The 17795-nt window shown below is 38.4% G+C and overlaps 1 protein-coding gene across 3 annotated transcripts in view; it reads left to right on the top strand.

Moving 5' to 3' along the window:
• The first annotated feature begins 765 nt into the window (after positions 1-765).
• tmem184a (transmembrane protein 184a) overlaps positions 766-17795 on the top strand; it is a 49540-nt gene continuing 32510 nt past the window's right edge. For all 3 annotated transcript variants that reach the window (XR_010009417.1, XM_062990378.1, XM_062990379.1), the window contains exons 1-2: positions 766-1005; positions 7257-7493. Coding sequence is in view for 2 of the 3 variants with exons in the window: in XM_062990378.1 (XP_062846448.1) it covers positions 7257-7493 (237 nt within the window). In the remaining variant the exon portion in view is untranslated. The remainder of the gene's footprint in view (positions 1006-7256; positions 7494-17795) is intronic.

Here is a 17795-nt window from a genome sequence, read left to right as displayed (position 1 = left end):
GAAGCCAGTCCCTTTATAGTAACCTTGTCCAGACAAAGCCTGTCCCGTCCATAGTACACCGGTCCAGCTGAAGCATGTCCCTGCAAAGTAAGAATGTCCAGACAAAGCCTGTCCCCATACATGATACACCTATCCAGAAAAAACCTGCGCCTGGCATGGTACACATGTCCAACTGAAGCCAGTCCCTTTATAGTAACCTTGTCCAGACAAAGCCTGTCCCCTCCATAGTACACCGGTCCAGCTGAAGCATGTCCCTGCAAAGTAAGAATGTCCAGACAAAGCCTGTCCCCATACATGACACACCTATCCAGACAAAGTCTGCCCTCTGCATGGTACACTTGTTCAGCTAAAACCTGCACCCCTGCATAGTACACCTGTCCTGAAGAACCCTGCCCTCATAATATTATGTACCTCATTTCTTGTAGAAAACGCTAAAATGTGTTTATTCGATTTTAGATGAGAACGATAAAAGGACCGTGTGGAGAAACAGGTGCAGCTGCCGATGCCACGTGACTGATGGACTAACGTCAGTTAAACACGTGACGTGGTTTGTCGGGTTTTGAGTGAGGAGTTTGTACCTGACTTGAGGTGTCTGTAAATACGCTAAAGTAACTTTTGAAATAAGTTCTTTTAAAACACTGACTGTAGTAAATGTAGTTTATAAGTATTTTAAATATAAAGGTCGGCGTTTGTATTTAAGTTGAAGCGAGTGGAGCTCAGTCAGTTTAGGCTTGGCTCTGTGTAACTTACCTGTATACTGAACGAGGAAGTACGAGCGGTTCTGGTGTTTACACTTCAGCCTGGAAGCCATTTCTCATGGCAACTTCACACAGAGCGCTTTTCTTCAAACTTACACCGTGTCTTTTTTTTATTTTGTAAACTTTATATTTTAGTGTTTATATTGTGCTTTCCGCCTCACAAAAGGGTCACAAAAGGAGAAAGCATATTTAGTTTGGTAGCGGGTTGAGTCAAGCAAGACGGACAGGTGTCAGGCGTTATAGCAGGGTAAGTAGCACCCGGTTTTTCTCATTCTTTTTGTTTAATTTTAACATGTTTTGTTATAAACTTGTGTTTTTATTAAGGTAAAACATTTAACCCATGTCATTTAAAGAAAATGAGTAGCCAAATAAACACAAAATAAATCCAAACACATTATAACGTCTGTCACTGGAAGGGAAGGGCGATTTGGCAGCTACTCCCTAATGGTTGTGTTAGTACTGTACAGTCATGTGAAAAAGTTAGGACACCCCATGAGAACCTTTGTCTTTTTGAACATATTTAAACATATGGACATTTGAGCTTCATTTGAACAGTATTGAGAGATGGAGCTCATATAACTAAACAAATAAAACTGAAAAAAATACTTTTAAACACAAGTTGTAAAATGTAATGAATAGAAATGTAAATTTATTGTGAGGAAAAAGTTAGGACACCCCCACATTTATTACTACTTAAAATGTAAAAAATTAGAATCTGGTGCACCACATCAGCTTCAATGATTAGACCAAATAACTTTGAACATGGAGAGAGACCAGCTTTACCATTAATCATACAATTAAGTAAAGCCATCACCCTAACAATTTAATTCAGTCTTCATCAGATAGCATTTTATTTTAGGTGCAGCAGATCCAGAATAAAGATTGGCATCGGGGCTGATGTGCAATGAATAAAGAAGTACAATTAAACAATTAGCGAGATACAAGAAGTGCGATCACAATTCACAATTTAAAAATTACATTACTTACTTGTAACTTACTTGTAACTTATATGATTTCCCCTCCTTTGTAGATACTTGATGTTTAAATTTGGTCTGGGTGGCCCTAATTCTTAAGTTGCTAATTTATCCTGATTACACCATGGAGTTGCTCCGAACTGAGGTGATGGTAGTCATGGTGACGAGATCGCGACACCAGGTTACGTGTGACGCAAGCACGTAAGTGCGAGCCCTCCCGGAAGCCATTCAGAATGTATTGCAGCGCCTGCAGTTCGAAAAAAAGAGCCTTAACATGAGTCTATGAGAGCAACCCGGGGCGATTTTCAGTCAGACTGAAGTCACCCCGAAAGGGACGGTACTGTACGGAACACAACTCGACGCTGATTGGATATTCCGAACAGTCACTAGATAGAAAAATTTCTTCACTTTTGCCCTTTGGTGGTGCGTCACCCGATCGCCCTAAGACTCTGAGGCCTTCAGGAAGAAGGTTGTAGATGCATATGAGTCTGGGAAGGGATTTAAAAAGATCTCAAAACAATTAGAAATCAGCCATTCCACTGTCTGGAAAATCATTTACAAGTGGAGAACATTTAAAACAACTGCCAACATGGCCAGGTCAGGCCGTCCTAGCAAGTTCAGCCCAAGAGCAGACCGCAAGATGCGTCAAGAAGTCTCCAACAATCTTACAATGTCAGCAAGAGACCTACAGGTAGCTTTTGCTACAGTTGATAGCAAGGTACATGCATCTACCATCAAAAAGAGACTGCACAAGTTTCATTTTCATGGGAGGTGTGCAAGGAGGAAACCCTTGCTGTAAAAAAAAAACATCAGGGCAAGACTAAAGTTTGCCAGAGAACACCTAGACAAAGACCAGGACTTCTGGAACAATGTGCTTTGGACAGATGAATCCAAAGTTGAATAATTTGGGCACAGTAACAGAAGACATGTTTGGCGCAAACCAAACACAGCATTTAAGCACAAGAACCTCATACCAACTGTGAAGCATGTAGGTGAAAATGTCATGGTTTGGGGCTGCTTTGCAGCAGCAGGGCCTGACAAGCTCTCCATTATAGAATCCACGATGAATTCTTCACTGTATCAGAGGGTGCTTGAGGAAAATGTAAGACCATCTGTCCTAAAACTGAAGCTGAAGCGGAGGTGGACCATGCAACATGACAATGACCCAAAACATTCCAGTAAATCCACCAAGGAATGGCTCAAAAGAAAGAAATGGAGAGTTCTGGAATGGCCAGGTCAAAGCCCGGATCTTAATCCTATTGTGATGCTGTGGGGTGATTTGAAACTGGTTGTGCATGCAAGAACATCACACAGCTGAAGAAATTCTTGGGGAAAATTTTTCCCCCAGTTGATGTCAGAGACTGGTAGATGGTTATAGGAAACGTCTAATTGAGGTTATTTCAGCCAAAGGGGGAAATACCAGCTATATAGGGTGTCCTAAGTTTTTCCTCACAATCAATTTCCATTTTTGTTCATTACATTTTACAACTTGTGTTTAAAAGTAATTTTTTCAGTTTTATTTGTTTAGTTATATAAGCTCCGTCTCTCAGTACTGTTCAAATGAAGCTCAAATGTCCATATGTTTAAAAAGGTTCTCATGGGGTGTCCTAATGTTTTCACATGACTGTATGTGGACGCCCGGTTTGTAAATTTGTTGGAAATCCCTTTACAGTATAAAGGGCATTATTCTGGAATTACCAGCAGCTGGAAGGGCTTTCTATGGGATTTGATCAGTTGGGATTTGTGTCCATTCAGTCAAGAGAGCACCTGTGGATAAAACTGTTCTTTGGGTTCGAGGTCAGGGGTTTGTGCTGGCCACTGTAGTTCCTCCAGACCAAACTCATCAAACCATGTCTGTCTGGACCTCAGTGCACTAGTACAGCCAGGCTGGAACAGAAAAAGGACCTTTTCCACACTGTTGGCACTGAGTTGAAAGCACATCATTTATTTTAGATATTCAGACCATACACCTTAGCAGTTTATGTGACTTTTTAAAGGTACAAGAGTCTATTCATTCAATACTTAAATTTTGTTAACCACTGCAGGATGATCAGAGTGGTGGTGGGTCCAGCAAAATCGTGAAGCAATGTTCTGACACAGGTTCTCAGGACTATTACCCTACACTACCACAGGGGTTGTCAAATTACTAGATTAGATTAGATTCAACTTTATTATCACTGTGCAGAGTACAAGTATAGAACCAATGAAATGCAGTAGCATCCAACCAGAAGTGAATGCTATAGATTATTTACATACACTGATCAGCCATAACATTAAAACCACCTCCTTGTTTCTACACTCACTGTCGATTTTATCAGCTCCACTTACCATATAGAAGCACTTTGTAGTTCTACAATTACTGACTGTAGTCCATCTGTTTTTCTGCATGCTTTGTTATCCCCCTTTTATGCTGTTTTTCAATGGTCAGGACCCCCACAGAGCAGGTATTATTTAGGTGGTGGATCATTCCCAGTACTGCAGTGACACTGACATGGTGGTGGTGTGTTAGTGTGTGTTGTGCTGGTATGAGTGGATCAGACAGAGCAGCACTGATGGAGTTTTTAAACATCTCACTGTCACTGCTGGATTGAGAATAGTCCACCAACCAAAAATATATCCAGCCAACAGCGCCCTGTGGGCTGCGTCCTGTGACCACTGATAAAGATCTAGAAGATTGCCAACTCAAACAGCACCAATAGATGAGCGATCGTCTCTGACTTTACATCTACAAGGTGGACCAACTAGGTAGGAGTGTCTAATAGAGTGGACAGTGAGTGGACAAGGTATTTAAAAACTTCAGCAGCGCTGCTGTGTCTGATCCACTCATACCAGCACAACACACACTAACACACCACCACCATGTCAGTGTCACTGCAATGCTGAGAATGATCCACCAGTAATTGTAGAACTACAAAGTGCTTTTATATGGTAAGTGGAGCTGATAACATGGACAATGCGTGTAGAAACAATGAGGTGATGGCTGATTGGTGTATATTACAAAGTGCAGTAGTATAGTAACCAGATAAGTGAAACTGAGCAGTCATATGTACAGAATTAATATGTACTAGTACATAGGCTTGTTGCCATTATTACAAAATTGCATATGCCAGCAGCTCTCAGCCTTAGGTGGTGAGACAGAGACATGCCTAAGTTTTTTTGGGTTTGGTTATGACGAATCAAAAGTATTTTCTTTTGCAATGATCTTATGTAATTGGTTAAACATAGTACAACAGCCACAGTAATTTGTATAAAGGCGCTGTTGAATCTGTGTAAAAATTAAGGCATGTCAGAGTCAGAGAGGTTTTATTGTCGTTTCAGCTACATACAAGTACATATTGAAACGAAACAGCGTTCCTCTAGGATCACGGTGTAACACGGTACAAAAAGTGCAAGACAAAACAGTGCAAATACAACAATAATACAAAAAATCCTATAATAAATAACTACAAAAGATATTCCTAATTATCCCTAATATAAACAAGTAATTAGAAGACAGGACTAAAGACAAGTGTTAGTACATGATGGTGAATAGATGGTACAATGGTTCCTGAGGTAGTGACATGTTGTACATTAGCAGCGTAAAATTGGCAATGCAGATAAGGTGCCTAAAAAGTAGATATGGTGCAAAATACAAGTAAGCATGTGTAGTCTTACCCTTTTTACTATGACTGAATAAAAATAGCAAACAACAGCTAATAGTGTTGTGGACTATTAACTTCTTTATAGTAATAATCTGAAGTAATTCTGAATATATTAACTAATCTTAAGTATTTAATTTGACCACAATTAATTGTCAGGTTCCCTAATCCTCCTGTTTATAAGTATTGGTTCATATAGAACAATTTAAATATATTTCAGTAACAGTTTTGATGTGCTTTTAACAGATGTTAATAATATATCTTATATAGAATGATCCAATTCAATCATTACCTGGAAACAGCTGTCAGCCACAGTTCCATAACAAAAAAGGACATTCATTCCCCATTAGGTACAACAGAGAACACTTAAGAACAACTGACCCCCTTAGTTAATGATTGGCTAAATGAAGTTGATAATTGGGTTTAATTAGACTGGACACACCTAGGCATAATTAGTGCCAGCCCTATTCAAATTAAATGTGAATTATATAGATCCTTTCAGCATCATACTATGCTAAAGTAAAATAACATCCAAAAGAGATGGAAAACATCCAGGGTTCATTGTAGGGTGATGTAGCCAAAGCCTTCTATCAAGGTACAGTGTGGCCAGAATTATGTAGACACCTAGCCTAATTATTGATTTTAGGTGTGTCAGCCACACACATTTTTAGACAAAAATGATTATTAATCATGTAAACTAAATAATGTTGTTTTGCCTTCTACTTCGTGGAAGACCCTTTCCTGTTCCTGCATGAGCGTGCCCCTGTGCACAAAACGAGGTTCATAAAGACATGGTTTGCCAAGTTTGGTGTGGAGGCACTTCAACCTGGTATGAATTTCAACGATGAGTGCAAGCCAGACATTTTCAACCAATACAATATCAGTACAACCTATAATTATTTTTGTTACTGAATAAGCACAATTTACTACAGACACAGTCTACAATTTGAGAAAAGCCCTGGAGACCATTATGGTGGCATTGACCAGTGTCCACATACTGTAGTCTATATAGACTGAGCTCATAGTTACAAAATACTATACAATATAGTACTTTTTCTTAAGAAGTGGTAAAAAGGGTCTTGTATTTAAATAAAATGGCCCCTTTACCATGCTTTATGTTTTGTCTTGTATAAAAATGATACACCTCAGTTATATCCAGTCAGTCTGGGATGAGCAAGACTACTTTGTTACGGTTTACAACACAGATCTTTGGATCAATCTGTATAACAGCAAAAATGGTGAAACCCAATTTTCACCTCTCTAAGCACTTTGTTTTTCTCCTCCCGTTAGGGGTCATCACAGCGGATCATTTATCTCCATGTTGCTCTGCCCTGAACATCCTTCCACGTTAAACCTTCTTTTAGCAATATGTCACAGTCACATGTAATATGGAGAACATGAAAAACTTAGACACATTTTATAATGCAGTATGTCACACAGATACTGTAGCTCTGGTAGCAGAAAATTCACCCCAAGTTGAATGTCCCTGAGGTATACCATATTGCCGAAAGTATGTGGACACCTGATCATGAGCTTATTAGACATTCTGTTCCAAAATTGAATGCATTTATTTGGAGTTGCCACCCATCTCTGAGTGAGCAATTTGAATTTCTTTACATGAAACCATGACTTTCTGAACCTTGCTTTGTGCAAACAGGGATAGTCATGCTAGAACAGATAAGGGCCTTTCCCGAAAAAATTGACACAAAGTTGGAGGCATATGATTAATTATACATAATTAAAAAAAATATTTCATAGACTTGTTAGCAGTGAATGTTGCTGAGAAACCTAAACTCAATATTTAGGAAGGATTTCATGATGCTTTTGTCTGCATTATGTATCTGTATATGTATGTATAAACCATTATTTTAATTTTTATCTTTCAGATGAATGAATTATTGGAGAATAATTCTATCAGTCCTCTGATGATGGATTCAAACAGGAGTGTGAATGATTCAGCCACTCGCTCCGCACTCTCACTTTCTGATATTAACATGTCTAACATGACAGTAGTCATAAAGAATGGAACTCTGGTGGAGGACTATATTTTCTTGAACACAACTACTGCCCAGGCGCTCTCAGGAATATTTGTTTGGTCTGCACTGCTCATCACTTGTCACCAGGTAAAATGCAGTTTTTTGATCATTTTAGATACATTTGGCAGGACAACTTGATTTGTGTTTTGGAAATATAAATATATTTGACTCTTTTGATTGTATACAATCAGGTTGGTCAGTGAAGGTTCAAAAGAATGACCAAATCACAGCTTCTTGTTTCAAAATGCCCGAACCATTTCTGGAATTGGGGTTTGTGTATTTTTGTGTGTATATGTAAATACAGTGCATTGAAAAAGTATTTGCCCCTTTTTTAGAAGAAGAAGATATCCTTTATTTGTCATATATACATATACAGGTGTACAGTACAATGAAATTCTTTCTTCGCATATCCCAGCTTGTTTGGAACCCACCATCAGTGGTGGGGGCAGAGCGCAGGGTCAGCCATCGTACGGCGGCCCTGGAGCAGACAGGGTTAAGGGTTTTGCTCAAGGACCCAACAGTGGCTGCATAGCAGAGCCTGGATTTAAAAGGATTCATTCAAAACCTATATCACTCTGTGAAAAAGTAATTTCCCCCAGCTACTAAATCAACCGTTTAACCAAATTCAACTGGTTTCATTTTCACTAGCCATACTCAGGCATGATTACTGCCAGATCTGTTAAATCTAAAAATCAATTAAATAGAATCTTTTTGGCAACATGAAGCAGGCTAGAGGGTCACAAAAAGCAGCACATGATGCTACATTGTACAGAGATTCAAATACAGATGTGAAGCAAAAATTTGGAAGTAGTTACATTGCTAAGGCTTTGTGACTCACAAATCACGGTGAGAGCCATTATCCACAAATGGAAATCAGTGGTGGAACACTGGTGAACCTGCCAAAATTATACCAAACATACTTAAACAACTCATCCAGGAGGTCACAAAAGAACCTTGGCAAACATCCAAAGAACTGTAGGGCTCACTTGCCTTGCATTTATTGGAAAGTCTTAAGGCACAAACCACTGCTGACTAATAGGAACGCAAAGGCTTTTCTTACAATCGCTCAAAAACACATCTAGTTGACCCTCAAGACTTTTGGTATAATATTCTTTGGATAACATGGGTCACATTACATTTAGCACAAAGCTAACATTGCCTTCCACCATAAGACCATCATACCAACAGTCAAACATGCTGGTGGTCAAAATCTTGACTTAAATCTCATGGAGTTGTTTTTTTAATACTCTAAGCAAGCAGTTCATGCTCCAAAACCCTCCAATGTGACCAAATTAAAACATGCCTGCCAAAACGAATGGGCAAGTTATTGCAACGTTACGTTTGAATGCATTTGTAACTGCCAAGGGTGGAACAACCAGTAATTGGTTTTAAGGGGGCAACACACACAGACACAAGCACAACACAAGCTTTCCAATATGGGTGTTGCCCTTATCAGTAATCCTTTAGTGTAGTGTGAACAACTGGTCAGGAAAGGATTTTGTTTTAGAAATCCAGCTAATGCTCTAACACTGTTTTAGTAAGAGCATTAATATTGTATGGTTTATTTTTTATCTAAAAAAATCCTTTGATTACTGCTGATCACCCATTATGTAACAGATGTTACAGATGCTATTAAATTCAAATTACTCATACACCACAAATATCTACAACAATCTTGTTTTACTGCAAGTTTCTTAAAATTTAGGCTTGTTGGTTTTAAACAGATACCTTGAGGTAACAGTGGCTGTAAAATTCATTAACCGTGTTATATAATATTATATTATTATTCACTTGAATCTTTATTTGACATACAAAAGTAGAAAGAAAAGATTTCCGATGTTTTCACTGATTAACTTTACTGTCACCCTCATGGCATCGTGTCTCTCTAAAATCCCAATATAAGCCTTTACGTCAACAGTACCTTCACACATATGCAGGTCACCCATGCTGTGGGCACTGATGCACCCCGTACCATGACAGATGTTGGCTTTTGCACCTTTCAGTGTCTGAATGGTCTTTTTCATCTTTGGCACATGGAACTCTATGTCTGTTTTTATTTGAAAACAAGCTGGTACTCCTGAACTTATGTGGTTATATTTATCACAGTAGGTTTCTTAGGCAGTACCATCTGAGGGCTGAAAGGTCACTTTGTCCTCCATGAATTAGATTTCCCTGAATCTTTTTACAATATAATGTACAGTAGATGGTGAAAGGCCTAAATTATTTTTGAACTGATTGACAATTTGGTCATGAAGTTTTAAGTCTTCTATTATACCTAATCATTATTTCCTCACCTGTTACAAATTCACCTGCTTATTGAGGAATGTTTAATGTGTAACTTATATTCTAGAAACAATATTCTAGTAGAAGCACTATTATTTTGCCCGTCCCAATGTTTTTGAGTGTTTGCAGACAAAATGTGTTTACATTTACCAAGTACAATAAACATAATTGCTGTCAGTTAAATAAAAATGTAAAAGAATTAACAAATCACAGCTACTTTTATATTGTATTTTACAAACTGTTCCTTTTCTGAAAATGGGTTTGTACTGAAAAAGGTAGCGAGCAAAAGCACAGCACTGAAGAACCTGTGGAGGAAAATGAAAAGCAAATAGGCTGAGTGGAGAACACATTCTTTGTGTGAAGTCGCATGCTGTCCCCGTCCTCCGCCTTTGCCTCTGGGTGACGTCACACCAGGGTTAGATAATGCGGTGTAATCAGAGCACGCCTGTCTGACAATAGACTTTTCTAGCAGATGAACGGTAATGAATCAAGATGAGAAAAGATACCTGCTAGGTGGTTCCAGCCAGCTTTGCTTCAGTTACAATATTATTTTGCTGAAACGTCCTTATCTGACCTTGATTTGTCAAAGAAGAGTGTTTACCTGTGTGTATGTTAACCTGGCTTATCAAATGATACTGTACTGTAAATACTGAATTACAGTACAGGTCAACAATAAGGCAGAATTCAGTTTTAAGGTGTTTTATGATGGACTATTTTAGTATTTGGTTTTATTACAATGAGCCAACAAAACAGTTCAGAGACAGTGTGATTTAGTTAAATTAATCAGAATTGGGATGAATCAGTACAAAGCAGGTCCATTAAGTAAAAAAAGTAAGTTTTTCTAGTTTGTTTGTTTATTAGGATTTTAACGTCACGTTTTGCACTTTTGGTTACATTCATGACCGGAACGGTAGTTACTCATTACACAAGGTTCATCAGCTCACAAAGTTATATTAAACACAGTCTTGGACAATTTAGTATCTCCAGTTCAACTCACTTGCCTGTCTTTGGATTGTGGGAGGAATCCGGAGCACCCGGAGGAAACCCACGCGGACACGGGGAGAACATGCAAACTCCACACAGAAAGGACCCGGACCGCCCCACCTGGGGATCGAACCCAGGTCCTTCTTGCTGTGAGGTGACAGTGCTACTCACTTAGCCATCATGCCGCCCGTTTTTCTAGTAGATCAACAGATCAAAAAATAGGTGATGAACAGTGCACTGATTAATTTATTTTTTCTTAGGTACAAACTAAAACAGGTAGCCAGCACAGTTTCAACATGGGCCGCTTAATTCTCTTTATTCCTTACTAGACAACCAGCGAACCCTTTCCTTCCATCCTAAACTATTTGATTGATCTGGTAACTCGGCTGACTCACATACTCATATACCTTACTATGCTATTTTTATTTGCTGCATAGCTGCATAAATCATGTACAGTTATATTCTTCATTTTATCATTTTGCTTTTTATTAATCTACATGCATTTTAAATGCCAGTACCTTTTTCTCCTTTCAGTTGCTCCTGTATTTAGGGGATGCTACAGCAGATCATTGTGGTCCGCATACCTGATTTGGCATAGTTCGATACCTGAGATTATGAAATTCCTTTCCTGAGTGCTTGGGACCTGTATGGAGAGTGCACTGATAAGTGCACCTTCTGACATGTTTCAGTCCACTCTTCCTGTGCCACTTGGTCAAGAGTGGTGTGCATTGTGTTATGTGATCCTCTTACAGTTGTCATTGCCACATTTGTTCCGGTCTTCATCAGGTCATCCCATAAGTCTCTTGGAGTAACAAAGGGGATTCTTTTTGTTGTCCTGATGAGATTGCTAAGGCTCTGGACCTGGTTTTATATGGCCAGGCAGGTTTGTTGCAATGTCATATGTTTGGAACTTTCTGACAGTGCTCCCAGTGTGCCTGTAAGAATGTTCAAGGTCTTACAAATCATCTTATAATCATTTCCCTTTTGATGCAATGTTTTCTTCCAGCTTTTGTGACCGCTTTATAGTTTTCACCATGGCTGCAACACACCCTGAACACTTGAATCTCTGGGTGGTGTTTATCACATCACAGCTGAAGCATGTTAGTGGTGGTTATTGATTCCCAATGGCTTAATCATGTTATAACCTAAGTTTAGGTTATACAGACTCACAGTAGGTGATATTCCATCAGTAGGTAACTCACCTTTGTTATATTATGTAGCGGTCATAGCGGTCAACTTTCAAGGCAATATTAACATCATCATAATAATAAATATCCTGTTATTCTAAAATGAGGTATTAGTTATTTTCTTTGTTCATGTGCTGTATTGTTCAACTGATTAGAACTTTATTTTAAGCAAAATTGAGCTCTGCAGGAAAGTTTAGAATTATAAATTATTATTTTCTTTGTGGGGTTGAATATTTTAGGTTGCAACTGTGTACATATTGTCTTAATTCTTACCATAGTAGTCAAGCAGTCACAACCCTTTGTTAATTGTTGGTTTTCTAGGTTTCATTACTTTAGTGGTTGAGCAACAACTTGTGTATGGATGCCAAAGTACTTTCAAGGGTACAAACAAATATTTAAGAGACAAATTTAAATGATGCCGCACTGGAAAGCCATTTTCCGATACAGAAGTCCTCCCTCTTCTTCATGGGGGAAACATTCCAAGACCAACACTGTGATTAATTCCTAATAACTGTTTGTTATCAAGAACAAACATTTTATTCTTTAATTTAACAAAAGCATTCGACTGCTTTCCTAGGTTAAGTCGATTTGTCAGCATCACTGATTTTCTGTTTGGGGTCTATATTTGTTGCACAATATTTCACAGCGTTTTTAAATCAATACTGTAGTCTCTCACAGCTGTGGGTTTGCTTTCTGCTGTTTCTGTTACACACAGTTCGAAATAAACAACTCATAAGTTATAAATTGCACATTGTTTTGAGTAGCGTGTTGATGCATCTTGTACTGTCCTATATGGGATGTGAAAAATGTTTTATCTTTGTCCAGCATATTCATGCTGTGCACACTACCTGCAGTTAGTCACGTAGTAGCCATCTGTAGTGTGCATATAACGTGTCATTTAATTGCATTTTAATAAGACCATACTGTTGTGCAAGTCAGTAAGTGTATACCCATGAAGTCAATCTGTATGTTAGGTGTAGCTTATACAAAAATCAATTCATGTAGATACCAGATCTTTACATCAGCCTGGCCTAAATGCAGTATGTTCTTCAAATGCTTGACACTCTATGTTTTAATTAGGGCTGTCAAACGATTAAAATTTTTAATCGCGATTAATCTCAGAATTTCATATAGTTAATCGTGATTAATCGCATTACAAAAAATCTGTGTAAATGTTATAGAAAACAAGGATTTTTATGTGAAATGTTACAATTAAAATGGTGAACACATTTTATGCTAAATGTACTGATGTTAAAAACTGCTGGGACAAGAGAAAACTGTAAGGGAGTTTTATTCACTCACATACTAGGCAGTAAATGTCAGATTGTAGTTTAGAATTTCTCCATCAGCAAACATTGTAGATCAGCGGTGCTTTAGGTGGGATAAGGCGTAGTTATTGTAACAGACTTTTCTGTGGTTGTATTGTGACAATGGTTTGATGGCCGTTTCTACACGAAGTGAGTGTGTTTTGACCCTTTGGGGCTTCCATAGTGCATGGACTAACGTGCTTGACTCAGCTTTCCGGTATTTGGTACCTTAACAGAATAAGTTAATAAAAGTGTTCTGCTCCCGACAACTTGTGAATATAGCGTGTATTTATTTCTTTATAAGTGCATCACTACAACGCTCGGTTACATTATGTTAACAAACCGCAAATGAAAAACGGTGGCAAGTCCGACATTAAAACTTTAATGTCGGACTTGCCACCGTTTTTCATTTGCGGTTTGTTAACATAATGTAACCGAGCGTTGTAGTTCTACCAGTCAAGTCTCAACATTAACTAGAATTTGCGTTAACGGCACTATTATTTTTAATCGCGTTAAATTGAAATCGCGTTAATGCGTTATTATCGCGTTAACTTCGACAGCCCTAGTTTTAATCTGTTTTGAGTTCATTTTCAAGCTTTTTTTCCTGGATTTTCCCCTTTATTACTCAATCTATTCATTTCCGATTCCTGATTGTGAATACACACAGCTTGCACAGCACTCAATCTGATCAAGAACAGCCAGATTACCACATTCCCCTTCGACTTGTGTCCAATCTGCATCCACTTCTTATCACCTGCCAGTGTTGGGTTCTCACACAGAGCTGGATCTCATACGAAGAGCCTCGCTAAGCTCTATGTGACTCTCCCCCACCAACCACTCACCACCACCACCACCACCACAGTAGCCCAGACCAGTCCTGGAGATCACATATGGCAATGGCTTCGAAACGAGACTCTGTCTGACTCTCTGTCCCTCAAACACGGCCAGTTGTGTTTGTGTGGATGCCCGACCAGGTTGGTGGCTCTGCTGAGATTTTTAAACTTACAAGTTCAAACACTCAAAAGTGGTATGCTAGTGTAATAGACCATAGCGCCACTCGAGCGCTACCATTTGCTATTTGGTGTGTTATCAAAATCTTGGCCACTTAAATACTTTAATCACAAGGTCATTGTGCAGCAGGATTGCCAAGTGTTACTGTGGGCTCCGTTTTTTTCTTTTTTATGTGAGATTAGCATATAGCTATTTTTGTTAAAAACTTAATTAATACTTAATAATTACTTTTAAGACTGTCAGTCTTTTTACTAAAATATAAATTTCATTGTTCACATTGCCAGGCCTTACGGAGCCAAAGCTACATTTATCTTTTTTAGATACAGTAATAAATGTTGGCACTTTACTCAGGGGTCACATGATGGCTAAAATGTAATATCCCTGGTTTTTCTACCACATACAGCACAATGTGTTGTATTATATTGTTCACGACTTATAAAAAATGTAGTATGTTATACTCTTCACAAAGCTGTGTTCTGTAATTGCACTGCTGGGATGGGAGTGATTAAAGAAAGTGACAATAGAATTTTCTTCCTAGAAATGCCTGGAGAATGTTGGATTGCCTCAGTGCTTGTTTCTTTAACAAAAACCTCAAAAAGAATAAGGTTTTAAAACACCTTGTCAGGTTGGTGGTCCCATTTCTCTCAGACAAGCCGCCAAGCAATTTGTCCCCTGCCCTCATCTGAGTCATGGCAGACAGCACCCTGTTTGGAACTGGTAAAAAGGATGTTTGCAAGGAAAATGTATGGAAATCATGCAGAGATTAAAGCAGTTCATATTCCTCAGAAGAAAAATAAAATCCTCCACCATGCATACTAAAGCTGTAGGGCTGAGATTGTATCCCCAAATCACTTTGTTCTAGAGGTATTGATTTGTCTCAGTAGTGATCCCATCAGTGACCAGTGATTTGGACTTTGAAGTTGGACTTCTGAGAATACAGTCTATCTGCTTTATCTCTTCACAAATCTCCTTTTAGAAAAGGTGTGTAATTCTTACTTTATAAACCTTGAGGTCTTGTTTCCTGGACAAAGATCAGTCCTAGTCCTAGTCTAAGAAGAACTTTAAAAGTGAACATTTCTATTTATTCCAAAATGAGTTCTAATTCATATTTAGCAAACAGATTCTTTTTTTTCTCTATTTTATTTATGCATTTTCTCCCATTTTCTCCCAATTTAGCGTAGTCAATTCGTCTTCCGCTGCTGGGGGATCCCTGATTGCAGTCGAGGTGGGTGTACTGCTGCTCACGCCTCCTCCGATCTGTGCGCAGCCCTTAGCGGAACCCTTTATCACCTATGCACTCTGCACAGGTGCCTCTCTATCTGCCAATCAGGGTTTTTACACAGCGTTTGAAGACCCCACCCACGTAGTCCGGTCATCCCGCCCTATCAGAACCGTGTCTGCTGCAGGCACTGCCAATTATGCCCGCTAGATGGCGCCCAGCCAACTGGTGGCAACGCCGAGTTTCGAACCGAGGAGCTCAGAATCTCGGCGCTGGTGTGCTAGCGGAATATCCCGCTGCGCCACCTGGGCGCTGCAAACGGATTCTTAATGTTTGTGTCTTTAATGTGTTGTACATTTTGCAATATACCAGGCTAAAACAAAACGATGAGTCCAATTTAACTAGACTAAAAGTGCAGGTATGAAAGGGTCAGGCTTTTCCCCATTTGGGGTGGCACTGTCGCCTCACAACAAGAAGGTCCTGGGTTCAGTCCCAGCTAGAGCGGTCCGGGTCCTTTCTGTGTGGGGTTTGCACGTTCTCCCCGTGTTTGTGTGGGTTTTCTTCGGGAGCTCCGGTTTCCTCCCACAGTCCAAAGACATGCAAGTGAGGTGAATTGAAGATACAAAATTGTCCATGACTGTGTTTGACATTGAAGACTTGAACTGATGAATCTTGTGTAATGAGTAACTACCTGTCCTGTCATGAATGTAACCAAAGAGTGTAAAACATGACATTAAAATCCTAATAAAATAAAAATAAATAAAACATAGGAAGATCCAAATAAACTAATGCTTACACTGTGAGAGACTAAGAAAGGGACCACTAAGAAGGACCAGACTAAGAAAGGGATCACTGTTCCATGTACTATAAAGATGGACAGTCAAACAAGCCTTCTTTATTTGACAACAAAAAGTCAATGACTCTAGTTGTTAGGGATGTAACGATACACTCTACCCATGATGCGATACGATTCACGATACTGGGTTCATGATATGATTTTTTTTTTTAAGTTTCCTTTTATTATATTTCTTTTAAAAAATTATTTGTGCTTATCTTTTATTTATCTAAATAATGAATGCCCTTTTTTTTTTCTGAGGTAGGTACAAACTATGCCAAATAATGCTTATTGTGTAAAAAAAAATGAAATGAAAATTTAAAACAAATCAAACATTATATAAATAAATGAATAATACAAATAAAGAAAGTATCCTCACATAAATACATTTGACTGGAAAATCCCCCTACCTGGCAACTTTGTGAAGTGCCGTCAACCAGGCGAGGTGACTAGTGCCAGTGCCCTCTGCTGTTTCAAGTGAATATCGATTCTTGACAGTACAGATCTTTTTACACCACCCAATTTTTTATTGACAAATTTGTGTTCCAAATTATTTAGTAAAAGAGATAAAAAGAGAGAGAAATGATTCAAATCTAAAGACCTCCATGTTATGTGTTGCCAGTGTACTTAAGCATTTGGCCTCAGCTGTATAAAACCTGTTGCTTAAATGCTCCAGTGTTACACAGCATGAAAGTGTTTTATGGACAATCTAGCCAATAACAACAGAGCACAGTGACAGTTCATAGTTTAAAGGTCTTATCTGACAAGAATGATTAAAATCAGATAGTGAAGTGATTTTATTATATTCATAAAGTCTCTGATATTAAGGTTTGTGTTTTTGCCAGTGCATGAAAAAATGGATTTTTAAACCTGACGATTATATCTCATTATCCTAAATAGTTATGATCATGTTGTGAATAAATCAGGCTTAAGTGATTGTTAGAGTTGTGAACAGCTTAGTTTCATAGGTTTTCATACACTGAACAGTACAGTTAGCCAGGGGTGTTTGTGAGGGCTTGTTGTGTTGTGGAGTGTTTTCAGTGTGTGTGGGTTGTAATTTAGAACAATTTGCTGATGGCTACCCATCACAATGGAAGAATGTTTCAGTCCTACCTCCCCCAGCATCATGAAAGATAATGCTACTAGCTATTTATTTCCACATATTATTGATATTTCACTGCTACTGATTAACCTGAACAATGTATGGGATCCAAAAGGTTAATCTTTTACTTAAACAATCAACAATTAGACTGTATTGTACAAAGCGGATTCCAAAAAAGTTGGGACACTAAACAAATTGTGAATAAAAACTGAATGCAATGATGATGAGATGGCAAATGTCAATATTTTATTCATAATAGAACATAGATGACAGATCAAAAGTTTAATCTTAGTAAATGTAACATTTTAAAGGAAAAATATGTTGATTCAAAATTTCACAGTGTCAACAAATCCCAAAACAGTTGGGACAAGTAGCAATAAGTGGCTGGAAAAAGGAAATTGAGCATATAACGAACAGCTGGAAGACCAATTAACACTAATTAGGTCAATTGACAACATGAT

Source organism: Trichomycterus rosablanca, chromosome 2 (genome assembly GCF_030014385.1).
Source record: "Trichomycterus rosablanca isolate fTriRos1 chromosome 2, fTriRos1.hap1, whole genome shotgun sequence".
NCBI lineage: Eukaryota > Metazoa > Chordata > Actinopteri > Siluriformes > Trichomycteridae > Trichomycterus > Trichomycterus rosablanca.
The sequence above is the reverse complement of the archived record's forward strand: the minus strand, read 5'-3'. Positions and strand labels throughout refer to the sequence as shown.